The 25467-nt window shown below is 42.4% G+C and overlaps 1 protein-coding gene across 7 annotated transcripts in view; it reads right to left on the bottom strand.

Annotated features, from left to right (window-relative positions):
- VPS13D (vacuolar protein sorting 13 homolog D) overlaps positions 1-25467 on the bottom strand; it is a 244855-nt gene that overhangs the window by 206688 nt on the left and 12700 nt on the right. For 6 of the 7 annotated variants that reach the window (XM_079912392.1, XM_079912393.1, XM_079912394.1 and 3 more), the window contains exons 6-20: positions 22805-22921; positions 19986-20090; positions 18585-18755; positions 18066-18166; positions 17064-17232; positions 14732-14833; positions 14388-14589; positions 13134-13313; positions 11696-11826; positions 10404-10479; positions 9803-9973; positions 8659-8789; positions 5853-5985; positions 1543-3756; positions 257-408 (exon numbers count right to left, since the gene is read on the bottom strand). In XM_079912392.1, coding sequence (XP_079768518.1) covers positions 257-408; positions 1543-3756; positions 5853-5985; positions 8659-8789; positions 9803-9973; positions 10404-10479; positions 11696-11826; positions 13134-13313; positions 14388-14589; positions 14732-14833; positions 17064-17232; positions 18066-18166; positions 18585-18755; positions 19986-20090; positions 22805-22921 — 4155 coding nt within the window. Of the gene's footprint in view, positions 1-256; positions 409-1542; positions 3757-5852; positions 5986-8658; positions 8790-9802; positions 9974-10403; positions 10480-11695; positions 11827-13133; positions 13314-14387; positions 14590-14731; positions 14834-17063; positions 17233-18065; positions 18167-18584; positions 18756-19985; positions 20091-22804; positions 22922-25467 lie in introns of those variants that run through there. The other variant, XM_079912397.1, reaches the window with a different exon arrangement.

Below are 25467 nucleotides of genomic sequence, written 5' to 3'. Positions count from 1 at the left end.
TACATAATTCGCCCCTCCTCCACATGAAGAAGGCTAACAAGACTGATTCCCCAGTGATAGAAGGACATGATAAAAGGATTCCATGGTTCATTGGAAGAAGTTATTGACAATAATATGAATATCTCTTTGAATTTATATATTTTCCTTCCAACATTTTATATATACAAAATATAAATATAACATACGTATATAATATAAATGTAAAATAATTACATAATTTCAACTGTCCTGACATAAAAATCAATAACGTGTTTACCTGCACTGGATTGACAAATTTTCCTTCGATCTTCATGATGCTAGAAGTTCCCAGGTCATCTGGACTAAGGGAGAAAGTCAATTCAGATTCTCTCTCTATAGGGATCTTCTCCAGTTTAAACTGAATGGTCGTGTTGTTCAGGATGTGAAAAGCTGGCATAAAAGAGAGGAAATGACAGACTGGAAACATTCATATTTACTGCGTTCCTGCTGATTAAGTAGAGAGTGTTTAGAACAAAGCCCAGGAGTTGCTCCTAGACCAGGAGGGCAGGTTAGCCTGGCACCTGGGGTCTATGACTGAATACAAACTTTGGTAATTATCCCAAGACCAAAACTCATAGCAAGCAGAGGTATAAGATAAATTTATACACAAAAAGTAACAGTTATTTTCATGACATGCTCCACTTGGTGGCTTCAAAATATGGTGCAGTGAACATTAACCCAGGCCAGGGTCCATGTTAAGCTTCTCTTAACCTCCCAAGCTGGCATTTTCCAAACCAAATTGCTCATCCATGTCCAGCTTTAGATTGATCCCTCTTATTGGACCTAAGTCAGAATCACAGACAATATAAGGTTCTAAGTAAACAACTTCTAACCAAAGCAGAAAAAGCAATCTTTTGCTAAGTATGTAAATCAATCGGTGAACACAGCTGAGAACCATAGGAGAAGTTCTCAAAGGCATTAATTTCTTCACCGATGAATAAGGCCGTCTAGGGCTTACCTGATTTCTGTGGATGCCACGTCTATTAATAGATTGAACTGTTCGGTTTTAGCAGATCAGATCGAGAACACAAACTGGCATTTTATTCCTAGAACCCTGGACCAAACCATTACAGAAGATGACAGGATACTCAAAGGAGAACGTAACATCCAGAGACTAAGTTTCATATTCTATTTCTGTCAATCCCTCCAGCTGCCTTAGACTACGATATTTAACTAGGAAAGATCTACAGCTTAGGAATGAAAAAAAAAACAGATGCATTTGACCAAATTACATAATACTCTAACAGAATCCACCCACTGAATCCCTGTGAATGAACACTCACCCAACGGGTCCACCTAAAAAAAAAATCTTATTTTGCCAAATATGGTTATCAATGGAAAAAGTTGCAAACATTCCAACCTAATATGAAGCATTCTATTAAAATTCTGTTTTGATTTCTTAAATATTAACCGGGGATAATTCTAAAAGAAAGGTTTTTGTAGTTATTTTAAACCAAGTACTATCTACATGAGCTGGGTTTGGAATCTTTAAACAAAATGAGACAAAAGATACACACTCCTCACCTTGACCTCTATGCAAAGATTCAAAGAAATCATGTCGGGTGAAATGAGCTTCCTCTTGACTATTGGCACTGGCAGACCCAGAAGGAGAGCAAAACGCCTGGCTCACTTCAGGCCCAGGGCCCTCTCTGCCTGCCAACTGGGTGCAATTCAAAGAATATAATTTAATGTCTTTGATTTCCACTTGCAGACGGTCACTTCTGGATTCATCATCTCCTGCCACAAAATTCTGGATGAATATCTGTCCCAAGTGTCCTACCAACAACTCAGGACTCCCAGGCTTCCGAGGGATAGAAACAACTGGTGATTCAATGTTTATGTTCAAGATTAGCTTTACAGTGTCGGAATGAGAGGCACCTAGGCCAAACCCATATGTTTCATTTTCTTCTAAGATAAAGGATTCCCGGGCCTTCCTTGGAGTTTCAAAGAGTGATACCATCTCAGTGTACTCGGCCGTCTTGGTGGCTAGGACTGTGGTGACTTTGGTGGCTGCGCTTTTCAGCATATTTCGAAAATTTTCTTCCAGCTCATCCATGGACAATGTCAACTCCTTCAAAAATTTAGCAGAGTGGTTGTAATGCAAGGAAGCCATCTTGAGGTTGAGAAAACATTCCTGTTTAAATTTCTCAACAAAGGTGAAACTCAGAGCTTCAGTGAGGGCTGCATCTTCCATTCTGACAAATACAGATTCAAAGTAGCCAATATCACTGATGATATTTTCATAGCCTATGGAATTCCCAATGCTGACAACATATTGGTTCTTAACATTCTCCTGTGTCAAATCCATAAGCTGCAAACAGCCAAGAGAACCGTTCACGTCAAATGTGCTGCCCATGGAGACGTTAACTTTGGTGCCACCTATACTTGCCGTCGCAATTTTTCTGCCATATTTCTCTCCATTTGCCATTCCCACTGTCCGAAGGAGCAGCAGGTTAAGTCTGTGGATTTCCACTGCAACCTCGGTGTTTTGTTCATATGTAGATTGGTAAGTTCCTTGTCCCCCAAAGCTTCTTTCAAAATCAGTCATTAAAGGTTGAGGACTCAAATCATCTTTTTCCTTGGGAAAGGATTTTTGAAGAAAACCAATCAGCTCCACAATTGTCTCTGGATTTAGGATGATATCCAAATTATTCACCTGTAACGAAACCACCTGAAGAGTGCTGTCCAAATTCATCGATGGGCACTCTGAACTCACAAACTGATACTCCAGTTTTATGAGGGACTCTTGTTCTTTGGTGAGAATTCTGTCAAGAGAAACACCAGTGGCTGATCGGTCGTTCAGTGTGGCAGTATTAGTGAGGTGGGCCACGTTGGGTCCAGAGACAGGAGACTGGGCTCTGCTATCCCGGAGGCTTCCTGTTGGGATATCAAAGCTCAAGTTCTTATGAGAGGCCATCAAAAGATCAAAATCAGCACCATATGTCTGCATGGTGTCCACCAGCAGCAAACCATGAACAGTGAGGGAGACTTCAGCATCATAAGGCCTCTTCACAAAGTGAGCATTGGTACCAAATACCTTGAGCACAGAAATGTACCGGCCGTTGCTCTCAACACCAAGCTGCATACAGTTCACTTTAAATTCAGCCAGGAGGAGTTGTGACTCCACCAGAACCTCCCGGGTATGCTGCTCCAACACCACGATGCTCTGGGTTAAATTCATCACCGAGTCTTGCAAACTTCCCCGCTGTCCCCCTTGGGGAAAAATCTTCTCTTTAATCTGAGTGTCAAAAGTCTTCACTTCTGGGGTGGTCAGGAGAGCAAAGCAATTCTTTAGAGCAGATATTTTATCTTCATTGATGTGGATCTTTAGGTCTGGTAGGTTGCCTGATAGCACGGCTCCGGGGTACTTGGGATCTGAAGTATAAATCAATCGGCGTTCTAACTGTAGGTGAACGTTGAATTTCTCGACCACATGGGTCGGTCCCACATCAATATCCTGGACATGCTTCCAGTTGTCCTTCACTCGTCCAACCATGATCTGGAGGTCCAGAAAGGACAGCGAGTACCTCTCATACATCTTCGTGCTCATTAAATGTGCTTGAAGCTGCTCTTCACTGAATTCAACTCCAGAAAATGGAGGTGTTTTCTCCCTATCACTGCTGTTTGTCTCGGGAGGTGGGGTGTTAGGAGGTGTGGCAAGAGGGGTCTTATATTCGTCATCACTAAACTGATTCTCTTCAGATGCTGACCCGTCCCCACTCTTCCTCTTGGAGTCATCTGCAGATGAAAAAAGAGAAGATTCAAAGTATATGTCTGCTCTTTCCTTCCTCTTCCCTTTAATGTAAGAATTAAGAAAAGTAGAGAATCAACCACCCCAATTTAAAAAATAAATGGATGAAAACGCCAAGCATTATATTCTGTATTTACCATTTATTCAGCATAAACTTATCTACTGATTTGGAAATCAAAACACAAAGAGTAAAAGTGTATGAACATGAGAAAAGATGGAGACCTGCTAACGTTAAGAACATATGTCAGGGTGCAGAAGCCAACAACCTGCTGCCCGAAACTGCCCCCACCCCCAATCTGAGCTGCACTGCGTGAGCTGCCATCACCAACCCCTCTTACGTCACTCTCCATATTTGTTTACTTTTTCCTGTATTCCTCTATGTGTACATTTTGTCCCCTCCCCCCACTAGAATGTTCTAAAAGAAGAGGTCTCCTCTACCTTCCTCAACACAATACCCCTAGTGCCTAGATCAATGCTTGGCAAGCAGCAACTGCTCAATATGTCATGTTCTAGCCCCAGAATTCACACTCTTAACCCCCCTCTCTTCTGCACCCAAGCGGTGCCGAGACAACAAAAACACATCGCTGGGTTTGCTATGTCTCTATTCCATGTTTGTGTTTTACAAATTCAAGTAGGTGCTTTCTGTGGTTGTGTGATCCTTTTCTTCAGATACAATTCCCTTTTCACATTCCCCTTACGGCCAAACTTTTCCACTCCAGCTCAAATTCTCTACCCTCTTCTCCTCTTCTAATCTTTCAGTAAAATAGGATAAGGTTGAGATTGTTTGATAAGCTTCCTCAATCTCTTTTATCCAATGAATCCTCTCTTTCCTCCCTCCCATCTCAAGGTGAACAATGACTATTTTTTGGATCTAATAATAGTAATGAAATTACCTTCCAGGAGTCTTTTTATGTATGTCCCTAATATCCCTAAATAGATTAAATCTCTATTCCAGAAATTATGTACTGAGAAATAATGTTTATTAAAATACAAAACGTTACACAAGAAATACAATGAAAAACCACAGTGAGATACTACTACACAGTCATGAAAATGGCTATAATCCAAAAGACAGATAATAACAAACGTTGACAAGGATATAGAGAAACTGGAACTCTCGTACAATGCTGGTGAGACAGTAAAAAGGTGCAGCCATTTTACAATCTGGCAGTTCCTCAAAATGTTAAACACAGAGCTGCCATATGACCCAGCAATTCTACACTGAAACAAACCCCGAAGACTGAAAATATACGTCTACACAAAAGCCTATACATTAATGTTCATACCAGCACTACTCGTAATAGCCAAAAAGTGGAAACAACCCAAATGTCCACCAACTGATAAATGGATAAATAAAATGTAGTATATTCATACAAGGGAACATTATTCAGTCACAAATAGGAATGAAGTATTGGTACAGGCTACAACATGGATAAACCTCGAAAACACTATGCCAAGTGAAAGAAGTCAGACATAAAAGACCACGTGTTATATGACTCTATTCACGTGAACTGTTCAGAATAGGCAAATCCATAGGGATAGAAAGACTGGTGGTTAGCAAGGGCTCGGAGAGCTGGTAATGGAGAATAACTGCTTATGGGTTTAGACTATCTTCTTGGGAATGATGAAAATGTTCTGGAATTAGATAACAGTGAGAGTTGCACAATTTTACCAACATACAAAAAACAACTGAATTCTACATTTTCAAATGTATCTCAATAAAGCTATTATTTAAAAAGTAACAAGGGGGCTTCCCTGGTGGCGCAGTGGTTGAGAGTCCGCCTGCCGATGCAGGGGACACGGGTTCGTGCCCCGGTTCAGGAAGATTCCACGTGCCGCGGAGCGGCTGGGCCCGTGAGCCATGGCCGCTGAGCCTGCGCGTCTGGAGCCTGTGCTCCGCAACGGGAGAGGCCGCAACAATGAGAGGCCCGCGTACCGCAAAAAAAAAAAAAAAAAAAAGTGACAAGTGAACTCTGGAGTTACAAAATGTTAAATACCTCTTTTTTTAAGCTTTACTTGGCTTAGCACAGAAACACATCAATCTACCACGACGTGTCTTCATTACTTCACACTCACACTGTACCTTGGGTATTGGTCAAGAGCATTCTGCCTAGATCCACAACAACCAACACAGGATTCTTGAATTTGAAATCATCAGGAAATATCACCTGAGGGGCAGAAATGTCTAGTCGCACAGTCCACCGTTTACTCTCCTCCTGTAAAAATAAAACAAATGACGATTAAATAACCTTGAACTGCAACTGCTGACAGTGGGCAGCTTTATCAGCTAGGGCTCAAGCCTTCCAGAAAGCCACACTAGGGTCACAGGATGACGTAATGGTCTCTGATATTAAAGCAAAATGTTTAAACAAAAGTGGATCCAAATGTTTAACAACTTGAGACATTACCACAGGCAAATGTCTGAAGTGGGAGAAAAAAATTGGCAAATTACTGGTTTGGTGGGTTGTTTGCTCTTTGACTTTGATGATCAATGGTTTAAGAAAGGTCTGATTTCTAAATGTACAGGACTTAATACTTTAAAGTATTGTAGAAGTTATACAGTTCAAATCGAAGTAGAAATCCAAATATTTTTATTTATTCATGGATATTGCTAACCATGAACTTTCAGGCCAAAAGACCTTAGTGAAAAACATAAGCTTTGACATTTGAAATATAAAAAAGAGACCAATTCATGAATTTGTTAACAGTTCTTCCCTGTGACTAAAATTAGCTAGTTTATATAAATGCTATCAAAAAAAGTTGTATGTAGTAAAAAGCTAATTTATATAATTATACATAGTAAAAGCTACATGTAGTAAATTATATGTAGTAAAAGCTGATTTATATAAATGTGATCAAAAAGAAAACTCTTGGTCTAAGATAATCAGAAGGTACTAAATGTTGTAATTTGTGTCAAAACACTAGCAAAAACAGAAAACAGGACAAACTCTCCGCCCCTCACTACTTACCCCTAAACATTTTCCTCTGAACACTGCTGCCATGCCTTACACTCCCAGCTGGCTCTGCACCTTCCAAAGAAGCCACACTGACTGCTCCACCTACTGCTGCATCTCGGCAGCACACCTCCAGGCCACAGGGTCAGAAACCCAGTTATTTTCTTGTTTTGGTTTTTTTGGGTTTATTTTTAAATTTTTATTGGAGTATAGTTGATTTAAAATATTATATTAGTTTCAGGTGTACAGCAAAGTGAATCAGTTATACATATACATATATCCACTCTTTTTCAGATTCTTTTCCCATATGGGTCATTACAGGGTACTGAGTAGAGTTCCCTCTGCTATACAGTAGATCTTATTTATCTATTTTATATATAGTAGTGTGTATGTGTCAATCCCAATCTCCCAATTTATCCCTCTCCCCTATCTTTCCCCCCTGGTAACCATGCTTGTTTTCTACATCTGTAACTCTATTTCTGTTTTGTAAATAAGTTCATTTGTACCATTTTTTTAGATTCCGCATATAAGTGATATCATATTTGTCTTTGTCTTCACTCAGTATGACAATCTCTAGGTCCATCCACGTTGCTGCAAATGGCACTATTTCATTCTTTTTTATGGCTGAGTAATATTCCATCGTATATATGTACCACATCTTCTTTATCCACTCCTCTATCGATGGACATTTAGGTTGCTTCCATGCTGTGACTATTGTAAACAGTGCTGCAATGAACACTGGGGTGCACGTATCTTTCCGAATTACGGTTTTCTCCAGATATATGCCCAGGAGTGGTATTGCTGGATCATATGGCATCTCTATTTTTAGTTTATTAAGGAACCTCCATACTGTTCTCCATAACGGTTGTACCAATTTACATTCCCACCAACAGCGCAGAGGGTTCCCTTTTCTCCACACCCTCTCCAGCATTTACTGTTTGTAGACTTTTTTGATGATGGCCATTCTGACTGGTGTGAGGTGATCCTTCACTGTAGTTTTGATTTGCATTTCTCTAATAATTAGTGATGCTTAGCATCTTTCCATGTGCTTTTTGGCCATCTGTATGTCTTCTCAGGAGAAATGTCTATTTAGATCTCCCACCCATTTTTTGATTGGGTTGTTCCTTTTTTTGATATTGAACTCCATGAGCTGTTTGTATATTTTGGAGATTAATCCCTTGTTCACTTCATTTGCAAATATTTTCTCCCATTCTGTGGGCTGTCTTTTCGTTTTGTTTATGGTTTCCTTTGCTGTGCAAAAGCTTTTTAGTTTAATTAGGTCCCATTTGTTTATTTTTGTTTTTATTTTCATTACTCTAGAAGGTAGATCAAAAAAGATATTGCTGTGATTTATGTCAGAGTGTTCTGCCTATGTTTTCCTCTAAGAGTTTTATAGTGTCCAGTCTTACATTTAGGTCTTTAATCCACTTTGAGTTTATGTGTGTCTGGTGTTCAGAAACCCAGTTTTGCTGGACTGTTGAGATGGCTCTGGGCTCTCCCTTTCTACTTACGGCATCCTCATGTCAGCTGGTCACTTAGCATCACAAAGTGACCATCCTTCCCAGGAATTAAAACTGGGACATCATTCCAATTGTTTTTCTTCTGCTAACAGTACATGAAAGGGGGTGTTCTTAAGTGAAATATTTACAAAATGTCAGGTCTAGAAAACGGAACAAAGATGAGTCTGGAGAGTGTTCCAAGATGGGTAAAAGGAAGAAATATGATCTCGTCTCAGTCATTTGTTTTTATTTATTAAACCCTGACTGTACAAGACATGGGATTTTATTTTTTGCTAACTGCTAAGTACTTCCTAGATTCAGTTCACTTAATCAGTGTAACTGATACAAGCATGTCCATCTATGTAGGTAAAGAACTTAGAAAAAACACCTTCCTCTTCCCCGCCCCCCAAAAAGAGTATTTACTACGCCTACTTACAATGAAATCACCCACTAGCAAACGATCAAGAGTTTGTCGGATTTCCGCCTTGGTCTGCATCTTCAGTCTGTTATATTGTCTTCGGGCAGCTTCAGCCACTCTCAACTCAAGTTCAGACTGATAACCAAAACCTGCGAGACGGGAAATATACAGGAGTCAGAATTTTCAAATGGCTGGGTGAAAGAAAGCACTGCAACTTCTATTCTCACCAGGGATTTCCAGCAAAGCTAGAACACAGTCTGTACAACAACAGTTCCTTACTCCAGCCTGACCTGGTGCCATACAGGGTAACCGGAATGAGGCGAAGATGGGCGAGAAAGGCACATCCTTTCAAAACATCCATGTGGAGAAAGGCAGTATGTGAGGGAAGGATACCTAAGTTACTAGAATTTCTAGAACCAGTTTCTGAAAGATTCCAAACTATATTTCAAAATTCTTAAAAGCATATTACACTGAAAGAGCAATTGGAATTTAGAAGTAGTATATGCCCTCTACATTCTATCAGTGACAGAGCAATGAAGTCAAGATATTTATGGCCACTGTTTAAATGAAAAGACTCAAAAAACTGGACCAAAAACAAACAATTGTTATGAAGAGGGAGAGGCAGGATACATTTAGGAAAGTACCACTGTTTTACTGACTTCCTTGTCAAACAGAAGTGCTTCTTCTGCACATACTGTCTCAAATCTTTTTTGGGACCAAAGGAAGGCCTAAGTGAATCAATGATGACACAGGAGAGTGCAATGGTGAACCTTGGAATACTTAATGCTGCATGAAACAAGTAAAACAAACCACTGATCCTGTCATCTAGGAGGAAACTGAACATTCCTCCTAAATTCTCTGGCCTAAAATATCCTGGGTAGCCAAGGAAATCACTGTCCTCATGGAATGGGAAGCATTTTAAATGCATGCTAAATGAAGGCAAAGAAAGAGAAAATATGAAGGCTATTGATTCCTCTTGGAAGAGTAACTTTCCAAGGACATCCACTTTGATTCAGTAACTAAGGACAACCCTATCCACTTACTCTGCAGGCCTTCTCTACCACTACCAGGTCACCTGAATGTGTAATAACCCTTGTCCCAGAAACGACAAGAAAGATGTCTTTAGAAAGTCACATAAGAGCAAACAAACAAAAAAGTTAACCTGAGGTATGAACCTTTCCCTTGTAGAAAAAGTCTGCTACTTTTTTAATAGCCTGGGGATTATATATGATGTTCAAGGGCCTCGTGTTGACATTCAGCCGCCTCTCAAAATGGCTGTGCACTGGATTTCTCTCATACAGCATCTCAAAAAATGGGTCATCTGGGTCTGCAGCTAAAGGAAAGAACCAGAGAAAGAAAATGGAACACAGCAAAATAATCATCTTATTCTTGATAACTGATAAGGACTTCTGGGAAAAAAAGACATTTTCTCAATTATTTTCCAATTAGTTCTCATGTATGAAAATTTTATAAAACAGAAAACCTAATAAGGATTGACTAATTGTCAATAGGACTCCTCAAACAGGACCAGGTTGTTGGACTCATTCCCAACACGTAAGTAACCCAGGACCCGGGGGCCCTGAGAGTTGCCCCAGTCACACATGGGTGGAGGGAGAGCATGAGGCAGTCTTCAAGTCAGACAGGGATCCACACAGCAAACCACTGGGCACAAGACAGGATACACTCCCTCTCTGCTGACCAAGACTACTGATCTATAATCATCGCATTTTGAAGAATGAGTTTAAGAACATATGACAATTTACCAGGGTAATGATCGCTTCTGTCTGCAGATGCTGTTTGGAGTCCAAAAGACTGTGAGACTCTGCCAACTTCTTTTTGCTGATAAACACACACAAAATGCAAAAAGGTCAGGGCGAGAGGGACCAATTCACTGTGCACACGCTCTCTCATGTCGTATGCTTTGGCATCACTCTTGCTTAGCACAGTCAGAATCAAAACTCGTCTGACAGCAGGCGACTGTGGACTTGCAGCCTGAGCCCTCCAGTCTGTGCCTTTCCCCAGCCTGGTACGGGCAGTGCGCTACTCTGCACTCAGCACACTTAATGAACGACTGCTCAACAAGGACTGAGTGTGTACAGCTTTTCACACTTTCACTCTGCCCACCCACACTCTCCCCAGTGCCCCATGACAAAACATTATGAGAAGAATAAGGGGCTAAAGATTCAACTCTTCTGGGCTTCCCTGGTGGCGCAGTGGTTGAGAATCCACCCGTCAATGCAGGGCTCGAACACGGGTTCAAGCCCTGGCCTGGGAAGATTCCACATGCCATGGAGCAACTAAGCCCGTGCGCCACAACGACTGAGCCTGCGCTCTAGAGCCCGTGAGCCACAACTACTGAGCCTGCGTGTCACAACTACTGAAGCTCGCGCGCCTAGCGCCCACGCTCCACAACAAAGAGAAGCCACCGCAATGAGAAGCCCGCACGCCGCAACAAAGAGTAGCCCCCGCTCGCCGCAACTAGAGAAAGCCCACATGCAGCAACGAAGACCCAACGCAGCCAAAAATAAATAAACAAACAAATTTATTTTTAAAAAAAAGATTCAACTCTTCTGACCATCTTTTTGCCAACTTAGTAAGATCAAAGATCTTCTAGTCTAAAAAGAATATTATATGTAAAAAATTACACCTATAGAGAAAACTTGTGGTGGTTCTTTTGTAACTCTGGAAACATGAGATGACCTATCAGTGACTGAGGGTCAGAATGAATGAAAATCACTGTCGGATACAGAGGACATTCAACATTGACCTTGAAATGCAGAAAATAGTGGTGCTGATAGCATTTTCTTCCAAATCAGAGCAACTATTCCAAGGTGGCTATAACACAGGGAGGGAAGAAGGCATTGCCATAAATCTCACCAACACTTGCTCTCTCACAAATTCAAAAAACTTATCTACCTCCAATTTGATTTTGATCAGCCTGTCTCAAAATGATCAAATGTCAGAATGAATCAAGTTAATACTACTTTTGTTGCCTAAAACAGACCACAATTCACGAACACCCTGGATGAATCAGCCATCCCACTGCTGTACGTACTGGATTAGGGAAGACCAGAAGAGGAAATAGAGTCCCTTCTGTGGCCAGGTCTCGAAGAAACAGTCCACCCAACCGGACTGAAAGCAAGGAGGAGTTTCTTCGAGGAAGAGATTCTGCTAGAAGTTTTACACCTACAGAAAATAAATGTTAAGAGTTATACTATGCCATCATAGCCTTAATTATTTTAAAAGTATAAGATATAATATTTTACAGAAGACTATCAGATATCATGAACTATTTCTCCTTGAAATTTGAACAAAATAACCCTATCTACATATTATATGTCTATCTATATAAATCTATAAGGAGTATTAGAAGTTTCCCAACAGAATGAATTTTAAACAGAGCACTTTACAATTAAATTCAAGCAATCTGCTAGTTCACACTAAGTTTATGATTTCTCAGCTCTCAAGATTATAAAGTCAAAAACAAACTGGATTTTTTTTTTTTGGTCATTTGCCTTTAAACTACTGACAAGCCACAGATAACTGGCTATTTTATGAACTGCAATAAATCTGTTTGTGAGAAGAGAAAACGAACATCTGGGTATTTATTTACATACCTTTAATTCAAATTCAGAAAAAGAAGTCAAATACAGTCAATCTTCATTATTCGCAGACTCCATATTTACAAATTCGCCTATTCCCTAAAATTTATTTGTAACCCCAAAATACTCCTCACGGTGCTCTGCGGACATATGCAGAGCAGCCAAAAATTCGAGTCACCTGAAGCGCATGCTCCCAGCTGAAGATGAACATGGCAATGCTCTGCCTTCTTGTTTCAGCTCATACAAGTGCCCTTGTGTGGTCTATTTAGTGCCAGTTTTTTGCATTTTTGTGCTGTTCCTTGGTGATTTCGCTGTTTATAAGGGTCCCCAAGCACAGTGCTCAAGTGCTGTGCCTTACAGAGGAAATACATGTAGTAGATAAGCTTCACTCAGGCATGAGTTACACGCCGCTGGCCATGAGTTCAATTAATGAATCAACAACATATATTAAATAAGGTGGGGCTTCCCTGGTGGCGCAGTGGTTGAGAGTCCGCCTGCCGATGCAGGGGACATGGGTTTGTGCCCCGGTCCGGGAAGATCCCACATGCCGCGGAGCGGCTGGGCCCGTGAGCCATGGCCGCTAAGCCTGCGCATCCAGAGCCTGTGCTCCACAACAGGAGAGGCCACAACAGTGAGAGGCCCACGTACCAAAAAAATAACAAAATAAGGTGTCTTTAAACACACACACTCATAGGACAAGGTTATATACTGATCCGTTGACGAATGTGATGACCAGAGGCTTGCAGGCACCTAACCTTGTGTTTCCCCTCGGAGCCCGGAGTCAGTATTCACGCAACTTTCTAGAACATAACTACTGCAAATAATGAGACTCAAGTGGACACCCGTGCCCAGAGAGATACAGAGCATCAGGTGGCTCTCTGGGAGCAATACCTGAAAACTCAAGCTGCATGAAAGCACTCTGATTCATCTGGGCAGCTCCCAGCTCCTGGTGCAGCAGAGTCACGGTCCCTCGCTGTAGCTGTAAGTTCAGTTTGGCAAAGACATGGTCTCGCTTTGTGTACGTGTTCATACAAGAGGCGTCTGCAGTGGGGTCAAAAAACTCCTCGGAGCCTAAATGTGAGGAAAAAAAGACTTTAAGAAAACACATGGGAAAATTTAAAAAGCACTGATCACAGTCATTATGACATTACTTAACTATTTTCCCCTTTTAGGGAAGAACTCCAAAGTCACGGGTGACTGTTTTATTCACCAATGTGAAACGACCCTAACTGTTTTATAAGGGCCCTGATCAACTTACTGTCAAATGAGGGACGATGCCAAATTCATGATAAAGTACACTATAAGGCAGCACTGCCCGATGCAGTGCACTGTCCTACACTGCACTGTCCTACACAGTGGCCACTAACCACAAGTGGCTTTGAGCACTGTGGCTCATGTGGCAAGTCAACTGAGGAAGTGAATTTTTTATTTTAGTTTAATAAATTTAAATAGCCATTTGTGACTATAGCTACCATACTGGACAGCCTGGGTGTAAAAGGTGGCTCCGGATTGGTATTCAAGCCTCCTCAGAGTTTAAAACTTTTGAACTTGTTCAGATTTAATTCTCTTACAATCACTGCCACTCAGATCAATCTGAAACCATATTAATATACAAATTCAGTAATGGAGTTGCAAATAAGTATCTCTTGAAACTTCCTCTCTCTGACTCTATGAACGTGAGACAAACCGTTACCAATGTTTTTTTTTTTTGGCTGTGTTGGGTCTCTGTTGCTGTGCACAGGCTTTCTCTAGTTGCAGTAAGAGGGGGCTACTCTTCGTTGCAGTGCACAGGTTTCACACTGAGGTGGCTTCTCTTTGTTGCAGAGCACAGGCTCTAGGCATGCGAGCTTCAGTAGTTGCAGCATGCAGGCTTCGGTAGTTGTGGCACGTGGGCTCTAGAGCGCAGGCTCAGTAGTTGTGGCGCACGGGCTTATCTGCTCAGCAGCATGTGGGATCTTCCCGGACCAGGGATCGAACCCATATCCCCTGCACTGGCAGGGGATTGCACTGACTAGGGAAGTCCTTCTACTTTTTTTCTATTTGAAATATACCATGGGCCATTTCACAAATAACAGATGAATTATGAACCAAGGGTCTCCTTTCACTATAGCCAAGAAGGGCAAGTAAAGGCCAGCCCTGCCTTACCCAGGATCTCCTCAGGAGTCCAGTGTTCGTGCTGCTCTGCAGTCAGGCCCTCGACTGGTTTCCCTTCAGGGCTCTGCTGCCCATACCAGCCGCCCCAGCCAGGAAACCAGGACTGAAGGTACTGCAGCATCCCGCTGCCTCCGCTGGGTTCCGGGTCTCCAGGAGACTCTCCCGGAGAATACAACTGAGGCTCTCGTAAGCTCTGTGTCAATCAAAAATGAGCACATATGAGTACTCGAAGACAGAAACAGGAAGTGATACACCGCTGCTTATTCTCTGTCTGCCCACAGAGGCACTCAGAGCCTAATGGGTCAGAACACATCTTTTCACAGAGGATTTCCTACCTCTGCCAGTTCTTCCTGTTTGTGAAATCGTTCATGAACCAGTTCACGCAAAATCTTCAATTCCTCAAAGCTCTGTTCCTCTTCAATCCGACACACTTCCTCCTGTTTGGGTGAAAACAAACAAACAAAACAGGTATTATAGCTCCAGAGAAACGGGACACCTTCACAAACCAATCCAGTACTGTGAAGAAACCCAACTGGCCTCCAACGTTTCCCAACATTTAGAAGGCCAAGAAACAATGAAGATAAACAGTGAATTCCATAATTGCTATGTTTCTGGTTTAAAAAGCTTTTCCATATAACGCTGATAGATTCTACCTGGTCTCTGAGATGAGACTAATGGTAAGTACAGAGGGAGCAGACACAGTACTGAGTTGAAAATGGGAAATGAAGAACATGTGCTGCCAGAGTATCCCATGTTTGCACAGCAATGGCAGTTTACAAAGTGCCTTCACATGTGTTACCTCAATTGATTCAAGCTGGTGGCCAGTTATTATTCTTCCCACTTCAGATGAGGAAACTGAGGACCAAGTTTACAGAGTAAGTGTGTAGGCCTCCAGCTCCTTTTTTTTTTTTTTTTTCTTCGGTACGCCGGCCTCTCACTGTTGTGGCCTCCCCTGTTGTGGAGCACAGGCTCCAGATGCGCAGGCCCAGCGGCCATGGCTCACGGGTCCAGCCGCTCCGCGGCATGTGGGATCCTCCTGGACCAGGGCATGAACCCGTGTCCCCTGCATCGGCAGGCGGACTCTCAACCACTGCGCCACCAGGGAAGCCCTCCTCCAGCTCCTTTATGTTTCATATGGGACATTACCAAGGAAGTGGTCATTTTCATTTGTTTCATGCTAGTTAGGAAAGAACAGCGGTGGCCAGCTACATGCAAAGATGCAAAAGAAAGCAGAGGTAGCTATCCTAAGCTGTTTCTTATACGCTATGATTAAGAAAGGATATTATATGTGTTTACTTGCTCACCTCAGTTGTAATTTAGATTTTTCTCTCCCTCCATGTCTTTGCCTGTGCCTTTAAGAAAACCATCCAAAACAAAAGGTCTGGTTTATTCCATCCTTTTCATAAGGTTTCTATGTCAGTAACCATGCCTGACACTGGTGAAAAAAGCACTAGCAAATTGAGTGGGTCATGCCCGGGGTGCTGGCAGAAGAGGTGAAAACACCCAGGGGTTCAGCACTGCCACTGGTTACCACAGTGGGGTGCTCTCATAGGCTGAATGTGTCCCCCCAGAATTCATATGTTGAAGTCCTAACACCTGGGATTTGAAGGTGGCGCCCATGGGAGGTGAACAGGTTTATTAGATGAGGTGATGAGCATGGAACCATCATGATGGGATTAGTTGCCTTACAAGAAGGGGAAGGCAGACAGATCTCTCTCTACCCAGGAAAGGCCAAGTAAGCACACAGTGAGAAGGCGGCCACCCACAAGCCAGGAGGCTGGTCTTCCCCAAGAACCGAATCTGCCAGCACCTTAATCATGGACTTTTCAAGCCTCCAGAATTGTTAAGAAATAAATGTCTATTGTTTAAGCCCCTCAGTCTGTGGCATGTTGTTATAGGAGCCCGAGCTAAGACAGGTGCTAAAGGGAAGCTTAGAAGGATTTACTAAAGAAAGAGTGAATTAAGAGAGAGTACGCAAGCCAAAATACCGGCAACAGTCTAAGTTGCTATTATACAAACTGATTCTCACGAAACCGAAACAAATCAAGGAGGAGACACGCCCTACTGCCTTCCCCCAGGAGACAGAGGCACATTAGAGCAGGGAGGGAGCTTCACACCAGGGCTCCAGGACTGCTGGTTCTAAGGGTCTCTGGTCCTGCAGGTAGCTAAAACAGAAGCTTGCCTTCACCCCTACTTCACACCCTCGGCCTAGCCTCTACCTCCAAAACCCAAGGTCAATCAAGTCAATTGGGATTAGGGAAAATGTGGGCCACAGTCTACAGAGATTAGTTATAGACTTTGCAAGAAAAGAATTAGGATCAGGTGTTGAAGAGACCTGAGTGACTAGATGGAATGTCTCTCTGGGCCCCGCACGGAGAGCTGGGGGGGGGGGGGGGCGGGGAGTGGGTAGGCCTGGCAGGACCACGGCCCCTTTCTCTTCCTCCCACCCCATGGCCCAGCTCTCCTCAAGCAACAGAAGGTGCTTCCTGCCAAGGCAAAGCTGGGCCTTCCAAGAAGCTCTCACCCTAATAAGACCGACTTTATCCTGTAAAACTATGATCCCGAACAAAGACTTTACTTCTTCACAGGTTCCCTTTTCTTCAGCCTTTGAGAGACATCCTTACCCTCTGACTGGAGACGAGAAATGAGAGACAACAGCCTCCTCACCTTGTCGTCTGCAGACAGCAAGCCTCCTTTCAACTTGGTAAAGTATTTGTCAGTGTAGGACACGGCATCGCGGGCCCGGCGCAACAGGAAGTCCCACGTGCAGCGCGTCCTCTGCTCCCGGATCTCATGCAGGTTGGCATTCAAAGCAAAATACCACCACTCTCGGCAGCTGAAACAGTTCATAACCATCTAGTTATTTACAATAAAAGCGATGAAAATGCTATTGACCCAGAGCAATCCACAACACACCACTCCCCTTCTGAGACATCTCTTCTCTTGTCAGCCATCTGTTTATGCCTCAAACTCAAATAATATTAGGCTAACCTCAACATATGGGGAAAGTTAATCTACTGGATCCTCAGTTTATGCACCGATTATAACACATTACTCTATTGGTCTGAATCACCCATAACATCAGCCCCTACCACAGAAAATCAAGTGGTGGCTATACAGTAAATACCATCGTAAGATAATCAGCAAGGATTTGACTATAAAAGATTTTAAATGGAATATTTCAAGGAAGACTGGAAATACACAGCATCTAAAAAAAGTTTTAATATATTGACTCGTCAAGTTTGGCACATCTACATAAAAAAAGATTTATTTTTGCTATAGATGTTATCAAGTGTACTATATAAATGCTGACCAAACAACTTAGGAGAAAAGACACAGGGAAGTAGGTTCAAGAGTGCTGCAAAGTATTTACCACACAATCAGAGGCCACCAGAGCAACGCCAGTCTCCTTACTAAATGAGGCTGAGAGGACCTCCTGAATTCCACTACGCTCGACCTAAGAGTAAACCCGCGACACCAAAGAGATATACAGTAGCATGTCAATGATGATAAACAACAGAAATGGCATTTTAAAGCCCAGAAAAGTCGACTGTACTTTTATCTCCAACCATGTGTAAAAGACAGTGAGGCATATTTCTGATCTAGGTCCAAAAAAAGAACATGCCAGAAAATGCATTTCAAACACAACACTTAATCGACAAGCCTTACTTCTCAGATACGGCCACTTTGGGTTTCCATTTTCGGAACTTCAACTGCCTCTCCTTTCGTTCCAGCTCCTTGAGGAATTCCATGATTTGCCGGTATTGCAACTTTTTATTAGAGGTTAAGAGACACTAGGTTAGAATTGGTTTGTTTCTTTTGCTCAGTTAAGACATATACGTCACAGGAACAAGTCATATTAGTCAACCCACTGAGCTGAAATCCAGTGCAAACTGCAAGGCTAAACTCTGGCACCAAGTGTCAACGTCGCTCTGAACAGTCAGTAAAGTACGTAAATTTACTGTCTCTCTTGTACTCTTTGTTCAGCACTTAAAATATCAAATCAAAACTAACCTGAGACCCACCCAATCCGACTGTATAAAGACAGTGGGTTCTCCACCCACCACAGCCTGGTCTCATGCATGCTTCCTTTCCCACGAGGGGACCTCGAAGTATCCAGACCCTTCTATCAACACGCTTCCTCCACCCCAGTTACCAGTCCGAGAGTTACAGGGAGAAACAGGGAACCTGAGAGAGTTTCAAGGGAATGGTCTCCAGATGAATATCACATTCAATACGGGGAGTGTGCCGAGACCTCAGAGGCTCTTTAGAGCAGTTTCTCTTCAGAAGAGCAGACGCGCACACAGGCTCCAAGATGTAGTGATGATTTCGACTCTCCTTGCTCTTGTCCATGGCCTCCTGAGTGTCACAAGAATGGCTGTCATCATAGCAAATGTTTTCAGGATCAAGTCCTGAAAACAGCATGTTGGAATGCTGTCTAATCTACAGCATGTTATATCAGAATCCAAAAGCAGGATAAAACTGGGAATCTAAAGCTCTCTAGCATTTTAAAATTTTTATTTATATTTCTTACAGGTAATACACGAGGTGTATTTTAAACCATCCACCTGGTTTAAAATTTAAAAGGCAAAAAAAGTGCAACCTCTCCTTCCGACTCCCATCCTCCAGCCACCCAGTTACCCTACTCACAGGCAACCAATGACACCAGTTTCTTATGTACTCCACCAGAAGCATTCTGTACACAGTCAGCCAAATGCTAATTTTCTGGTTTTTTAAACCATTCTTACACAAATGGCATACATATGCTCTTTTATCTTGTTTTTTAAACTTAATACTGTATCTTAGAGACTATCACGTATTCATCATAAAGATCTTTGCCTTTATTTTTATAGCTGCATACTGTTCTACTGTATGGATGCACAGTATTTATTTAATCAAATTAGCAAAACAAAAACCATTCTGCACAACAGCATGCAAGCCAAAGATAATCGTGGTTGAGGGAAATATGAGTCCTTTTTCTCCATTTCACTTAAACCACCTACAATTTCTTTACAAAAAGATTAAACTGAGTTTTTTAAAATATCCTTCACAAACAGTAATACTTTATATCCAATGATTTATAATGACTTTCTAAGTATTTCTCAAAGGAATGCCACCGAAGGTGAAATTTCAACGCAAAATGTTGTAAGAAAGCTCTTCTTTAAGAACCAGATCTGGCGCTTCATTCATTAAAAATCTGGATGCTTAGTACACTGGTGGCTAAGAGAGTGGAGAATGCTAGTATGGTAAGTACATGCAATGGAATACCATGTAATAGTCAGAAGCAATGAAGCAGAAGTATAAGCAGCAATACTGATCAATCTTAAAAACAGAGATTTAAGTGAAAAAAAGCAAACAAAGAAATCAATAATACACTATAAATGTAAAACATACACAAATCCCTATATATTGTTCAGAGTTACAGACACAGCAAGTACCTCAAGCATACATACTCGAGAGCGAACGCCTACACAGGGAGAGGGGGTGGGAATGGGAACAGAGACACAGAGAACAAAACCTTATGTGGCAACAATACTACACCACTTTACTGCCGTGCTGTGTTATAACAAAGCCCTGCCACAATCATACCTGTAACTCCACCTGAGGCAAATCCCCCAATAAAGTGCAATCGACATCCCAATAGATGCTAAACTCTGCCACATCTAACTGCTTTTTCCGCATTAACTTCTGTACCTGAGGGAAGACAGGGAAGAAAATAAGATGATTCTTTATTCACAAACTTATCCATTCATTCAACAGGCCATTTGTGAGGAATCATGCACCGGGTGCTTTGCATGGTGCTGAGGATACAAAACTGAATGAAAACATGGTTACAGAGTTCAGAATCTAACTAACTGGAAATACAAACATGCAAATAATTTTAATTAAGCAGAGGGAAGCAGAGGAAGAATATACGAGATGCCACAAGCAAACAAACAGAAAATGTCACTGTGCAGATGAATATCAAAAGATGTGTACGTTTCAGACAAAGGGTGGGAAGGAGGGACTGGGACACATTTCAAGGAGTGGGGCCAACGACACAAAAGGCCTGACAGCTGCAGAGGACGGCGAGCACATCTGTGTAACTGCAGCACTGTGCTCAGGGATGGGGCAGTATCGGCTCACGTGTATGGACACACACTTGAAGTGAGGAGCTAGTTAAGTGTTGAGAAATGTAGGTTGGAACATTACTAGGTGTACTAGGTTGAATAGTCCCCCCCGCACTCCCCAAAATTCATGTCGTCCCAGAACCTGTGAATGAGACCTTACTTGGAAATAGGGTCTTTGCAGATGTAATCAAATTAAAATGAGGTCATACTGGATTGGGTTGGGCTCTAATCTAATCACTGGTGTCCTTATAAGAAGAGAAAACAGACACATGGGGAAGAAGGCCATATGAAGATGGAGGCGGAGACTGGAGTGATGTATCCACAAGCCAAGGAACACCAAGGCATCCTACGGAAGCAAGGAGAGAGGCATGGGACAGTCTCTCCCTCAGAGCCTCCAGGGCGAACCAACCTTACCAACACCTTGATTTTGGACTCAGGCCTCCAGAACTAAGGAAAATAAATCTCTGTTGTTTTAAGCCATCTAGTTTGTGGTGATTTACTATTATAGCCCTAGGAAACAAACACAATAAGAAGTCTGTCATATTAAGGAGTCTGGACATCATACTTGAAGGGACTTGGAGCCACTGAGGGTTCTGATGCAGGCATGCACACCAGGACCCGGTATGGGTTTTAGAAACAGAACTCTAGCAACAGTGCAAAGTGGAGCTTCCCCCGATGGAGTCATGGGTGTGTCAAGATAATGAGCAAGTTTATACGATCGAGTTACATTTTAGGAATACAGCAACCCTTGAACAACATGGGAGTTAAGGGCACCGACCCTCCGTGAAGTGGAAAATCCACATATAACTTTATAGTCAGCCCTCCATATTCGAGGTACTACATCCAAGGATCATGTAATACTGTGGTATGTATTTAGTGAAAGAAATCTGCATCTAAGTGGACCTGCACAGTTCAAACCCATGTTGTTCGAGGGTCCACTGTATTCGGTTACTCTGAGCTAAGCACCTCCAGCCCCAAGCAGCCACATCCATTTGCCCCAGTGTCCTGTACAAATACCATGATCCTTCTCTGTGTGCCGTGACGTGGGAAAGGTTGAGAAGCATTGGCACAGAACGAATCAAGAGCCTAGGATGGAAGCAAGGAGGTCACGGAAGTCAGGACTTTACTGAGCAAGGCAGAAGCTGGCAGGATCCTGAACTCAAGACAGTCGCGGTGAGGATAAGCGTAAGAGCCACATTTGACACATTTTGTGGGAAAAACTGGCAGGACACTGTGACCAAATGCATATGGAAACTGACAAATAAGAAGTGAAGGGATGAGCACAGGCTTCTAGGGACTAGCGTCATGGGTAAGAACACGTGCTCTGAAGCAGGGCTGGCAAACCTGTTCTGTAAAGGGCCAGAGAGCAAACATTTAGGCTTTGGGGGCCACTCGTTCTCTGCTGCAGCTACTCAGCTCTGCCAAGGCAGCACAAAAGCAGCCTTAACAACATGTAAATGAACGGGCGTGGCAGTGATGCACTAAGTCTTAATTTACAAAAACAGGCGGGGCAGATTTGGCCCCCAGGCCACAGTTTGCCAACCCCTGATCTACAGCAGGTGCACCTGGGCTCCAGACCCAAGCCCACCACTCACTCATCCTTCTGCTCCTCAGCGTCCTCGGCTGTAGTGCAAGGATAACAGTGGTGGAGGTTACTGGGAATTCAATGAGAGAAGTCATGTGAAGCACTAACAGCAGTGCCTGGCACATAAAAGGGCTCTAACGATGTCAGTTTTCATATGTGTGTTTGTAACATTCGGTAACATGTTAGAGAATGAAGGAAAACAGCTGGTTTCAGGGAGTGAAATGGGTAGGTGGAATATAATGGGATCATTTTGATTATAACGAGCCTAAATACCACAGAGGCGTCCCATAGGTAGTTAGAGACCTTGAATCTGAAGGTCAGAAGAGGGGTGGAGAATGGCCCTTCGAGATGCGGGCGCCATCGGCAAATATTCCCAGGAGGCTGCCGAAACTATGAAGCAGGATGAGCATACCCCGAGAGTGCACGTAATGTAAGAAGAAAATCAAAGATAAGATCCTTTCTGCACCTCAGTTTCTTCGTGTACAAAATGTGCCAACGTTTAATGGATGAATTAAATAAGAACAGGTCAGAAGAAATTAACTGTTTCCCTATTTCAGCAAAGGAGACAAGAGACATCCATCCACACCCTCCAAAGAACATGGAGAAGAAGATTGTGGTCTCATTTAGCTAACACAGAAGGACACAAGGCAGAGCCCTAAATGCTCCAGACCAAGCGCTTTCCTCCCAGTTTGCAGTCGTTATTTCATACTCACAGGCTCGTTCACAGCATTCTGCATGGACACATTCTTAATGCAGACGCCAAACGCAAAAGGATGGGAAGGATTGGTAATACCATCTTCAAAGCGCAAATGGACATCTTGAATTTTTAACTGCAGCGGGAAAAAAAAAACACATTTAGACAACTGCTGCAGGTAGAATACCACAGGCAGGAGTCTACTTAAGTAAACCACAGCAGGCATTTTACACAAACGCATAGCTTATGTCACACACACACCCGATAATCTAAGTTCCTCAGAGATTTATAATCACAAACTGGACATGAATGACACTTCCTTGTGATCAGTGCCTTCTCAAGAAGAGAGTTACAATACTTTCATCAAACCGTTTCAGAAAACACCTTAAACACTGAAATAAAGTAGTACCATTGTATCTAGATAACTGTCCCTCCCTCTCTTATGATATCTTAATCTTGCCTCTGTGTCCTCAAACCTGGACACAGGAACACCAGCAGGGCATTTCCATTTTGACCTTATTTATTACCCCTTGCCCCTATAGTGGGGCTACAGAAAAAGCACTCTGCTTCAATGAATTAAAAAATAATAACAGAAAGTGAAAAGACAACCCATAGAATGCGAGAAAATATTTGCAAATCATATATCTGATGATAAGGGACTAAAATCCAGGATATATAAAGAACTCTTACAACTCAATAGTTAAAAATAAATAAATACTTTTTTTTTAATGGAAATGGGATTTGGACAGACATTTCTCCAAAAGAGATACAAATGGCCAATAAGCACATGAAAAGATGCTCAACAACATTAACCATTAAGGAAACGCAAATCAAAACCACACTGAGATTTCACTTCACACCCACTAATATGGCCACTATTAAAAGACAGACAGTAACAAATCCTGATCAGGATGTGGAAAAATTGAAATGTTCACACATTACTGGTGAAACTGTAAAATAGTTCCTCAAAAAATTTAACATATAGTTACCATAAGACTCAACAATTCCACTCTTGGGCATATACTCAAGAGGACTGAAAACATACGTTCACACAAAACCACACACATGACTGTTTATACCAGCAATATTCCTTACAGCCAAAAAGTGGAAACAACCCGAATGTCCATCAACCGACAAACGGATAAACAAAATGTGGTCTATCATGAGAACTGCAAAAACTCTAGGTATGAGAACTCCATTCAAACGCCTACCCTAAGAGACCCGACCAAATTTTAACATAGGCTTCTAGCAGCCTAAGGCTGAGTCTCCAGGACATTCCATCCCCTTCCTGAGTTCCCATCTAGAAAAGCTCAGGGCTGTGTGTTCTAGCCGACGCCTGACAAGAGCACACCCGACCCCCTTCTTAGAGCATTTACCAAAAAGGGCTTACAACTGCAAACCCTTTCTCTGTCCCTATGTGATGTGTCTCCTACAACTCAAGGACCTAAATGCCACTCCTTGGAAATGGAATCATCAGGAAGGGCGGAGCCTCTGTCTCCCCTCTCTCTGGGAGGACAGAAGCCCAGCTAGCAGACACAGCTGACCTAATCATATCTACACTGACCAACCCTTTGTAATTTTTCTTCTGAGCCCTCTCCCCACCCCCACTCCACCCCCATTCTCCCTTTAAAAGGCCTGGTCACCTCTGTACAAACTGGAATGGAGCTCTGCTCCTTCCCCTACTGTCAGAAGTCACTGAATAAAGTCTGTTTTCACCACTTTAACTTCACTCCAGCTTTGTTTATCTTTGGCAATCCATCCAATGGAATATATTATTCAGTCATAAAAAGAATAAAGTCCTGATACATGCCACAACGTGGATGAACCTTGAAAGCATTATGCTAAAAGGCCAGTACAGCCCCACTGATGTGAAGTGTCCAGACTAGGCAAATCCACAAAGTGGGTTAGTGGTTGTAGGGGGCTGGAGGGAGAGGGGGATTGGAAGTGGCTACTAGTTGGGTATGATGAAAATGTTCTGGAATTAGACAGTGGTGATCGATGCCCAACTTTGTATATATACCAAAAACACTAGATTGTACACTTTAAAAGTGTGAACTTTACAGTATGTGAACTAAATCTCAATAAAGCTATTATTAAAAAATAAAAATGAGGAATTTTTTAAAAAATCAATGACAGCTAAAATAGATAAATAAATAAATAACTGCCTGGAAAAGATTTCAAAGCAGTCACCTCAAACGTACTGATCTTTTCCCCCAATGTTATCAAAGTTATGAATCCAGCAACCTCAGGCTGTATTTTGGGGGAAGTGGGACACCTTAAAAACATGTGGCCTGTGTCACTTTGGTACTGCAAGAAAACCCTGGAGGTAAGAAGCATGGGCTAACACTTACGACACACTGAAAATTAGTGTGAACCCTGCTCTAGTTTTTGAGGACAAACAAAACAATAATTAAAGCAGAAAAGAGGGCCGACAGCCCTAGCACTGAAACTCAACAAACTGCCTCCAGACACATCAGTGAGAGCAAGTATCTTACTGGGCTGTTCACAGTGCACTACGGAATCAACTGGAAACCACATCCAACCCCTCTCATTGTACAGATGAAGAAACTGAGACTAAGAGATTAAGTGATTTAGTCATGAAGACTCAGGTGACCTGGCTTCTTGGGAGGTAAATCCTTCAGCAAGTAGGGTTCCGATATTCGTAAAGAAAATGAAGTGAAA

The sequence above is a fragment of the Stenella coeruleoalba genome, assembly GCF_951394435.1.
Source record: "Stenella coeruleoalba genome assembly, chromosome: 1".
Lineage (NCBI taxonomy): Eukaryota > Metazoa > Chordata > Mammalia > Artiodactyla > Delphinidae > Stenella > Stenella coeruleoalba.
Note: the sequence above shows the minus strand (reverse complement) of the source record. Positions and strands in the feature narration are given on the sequence as shown.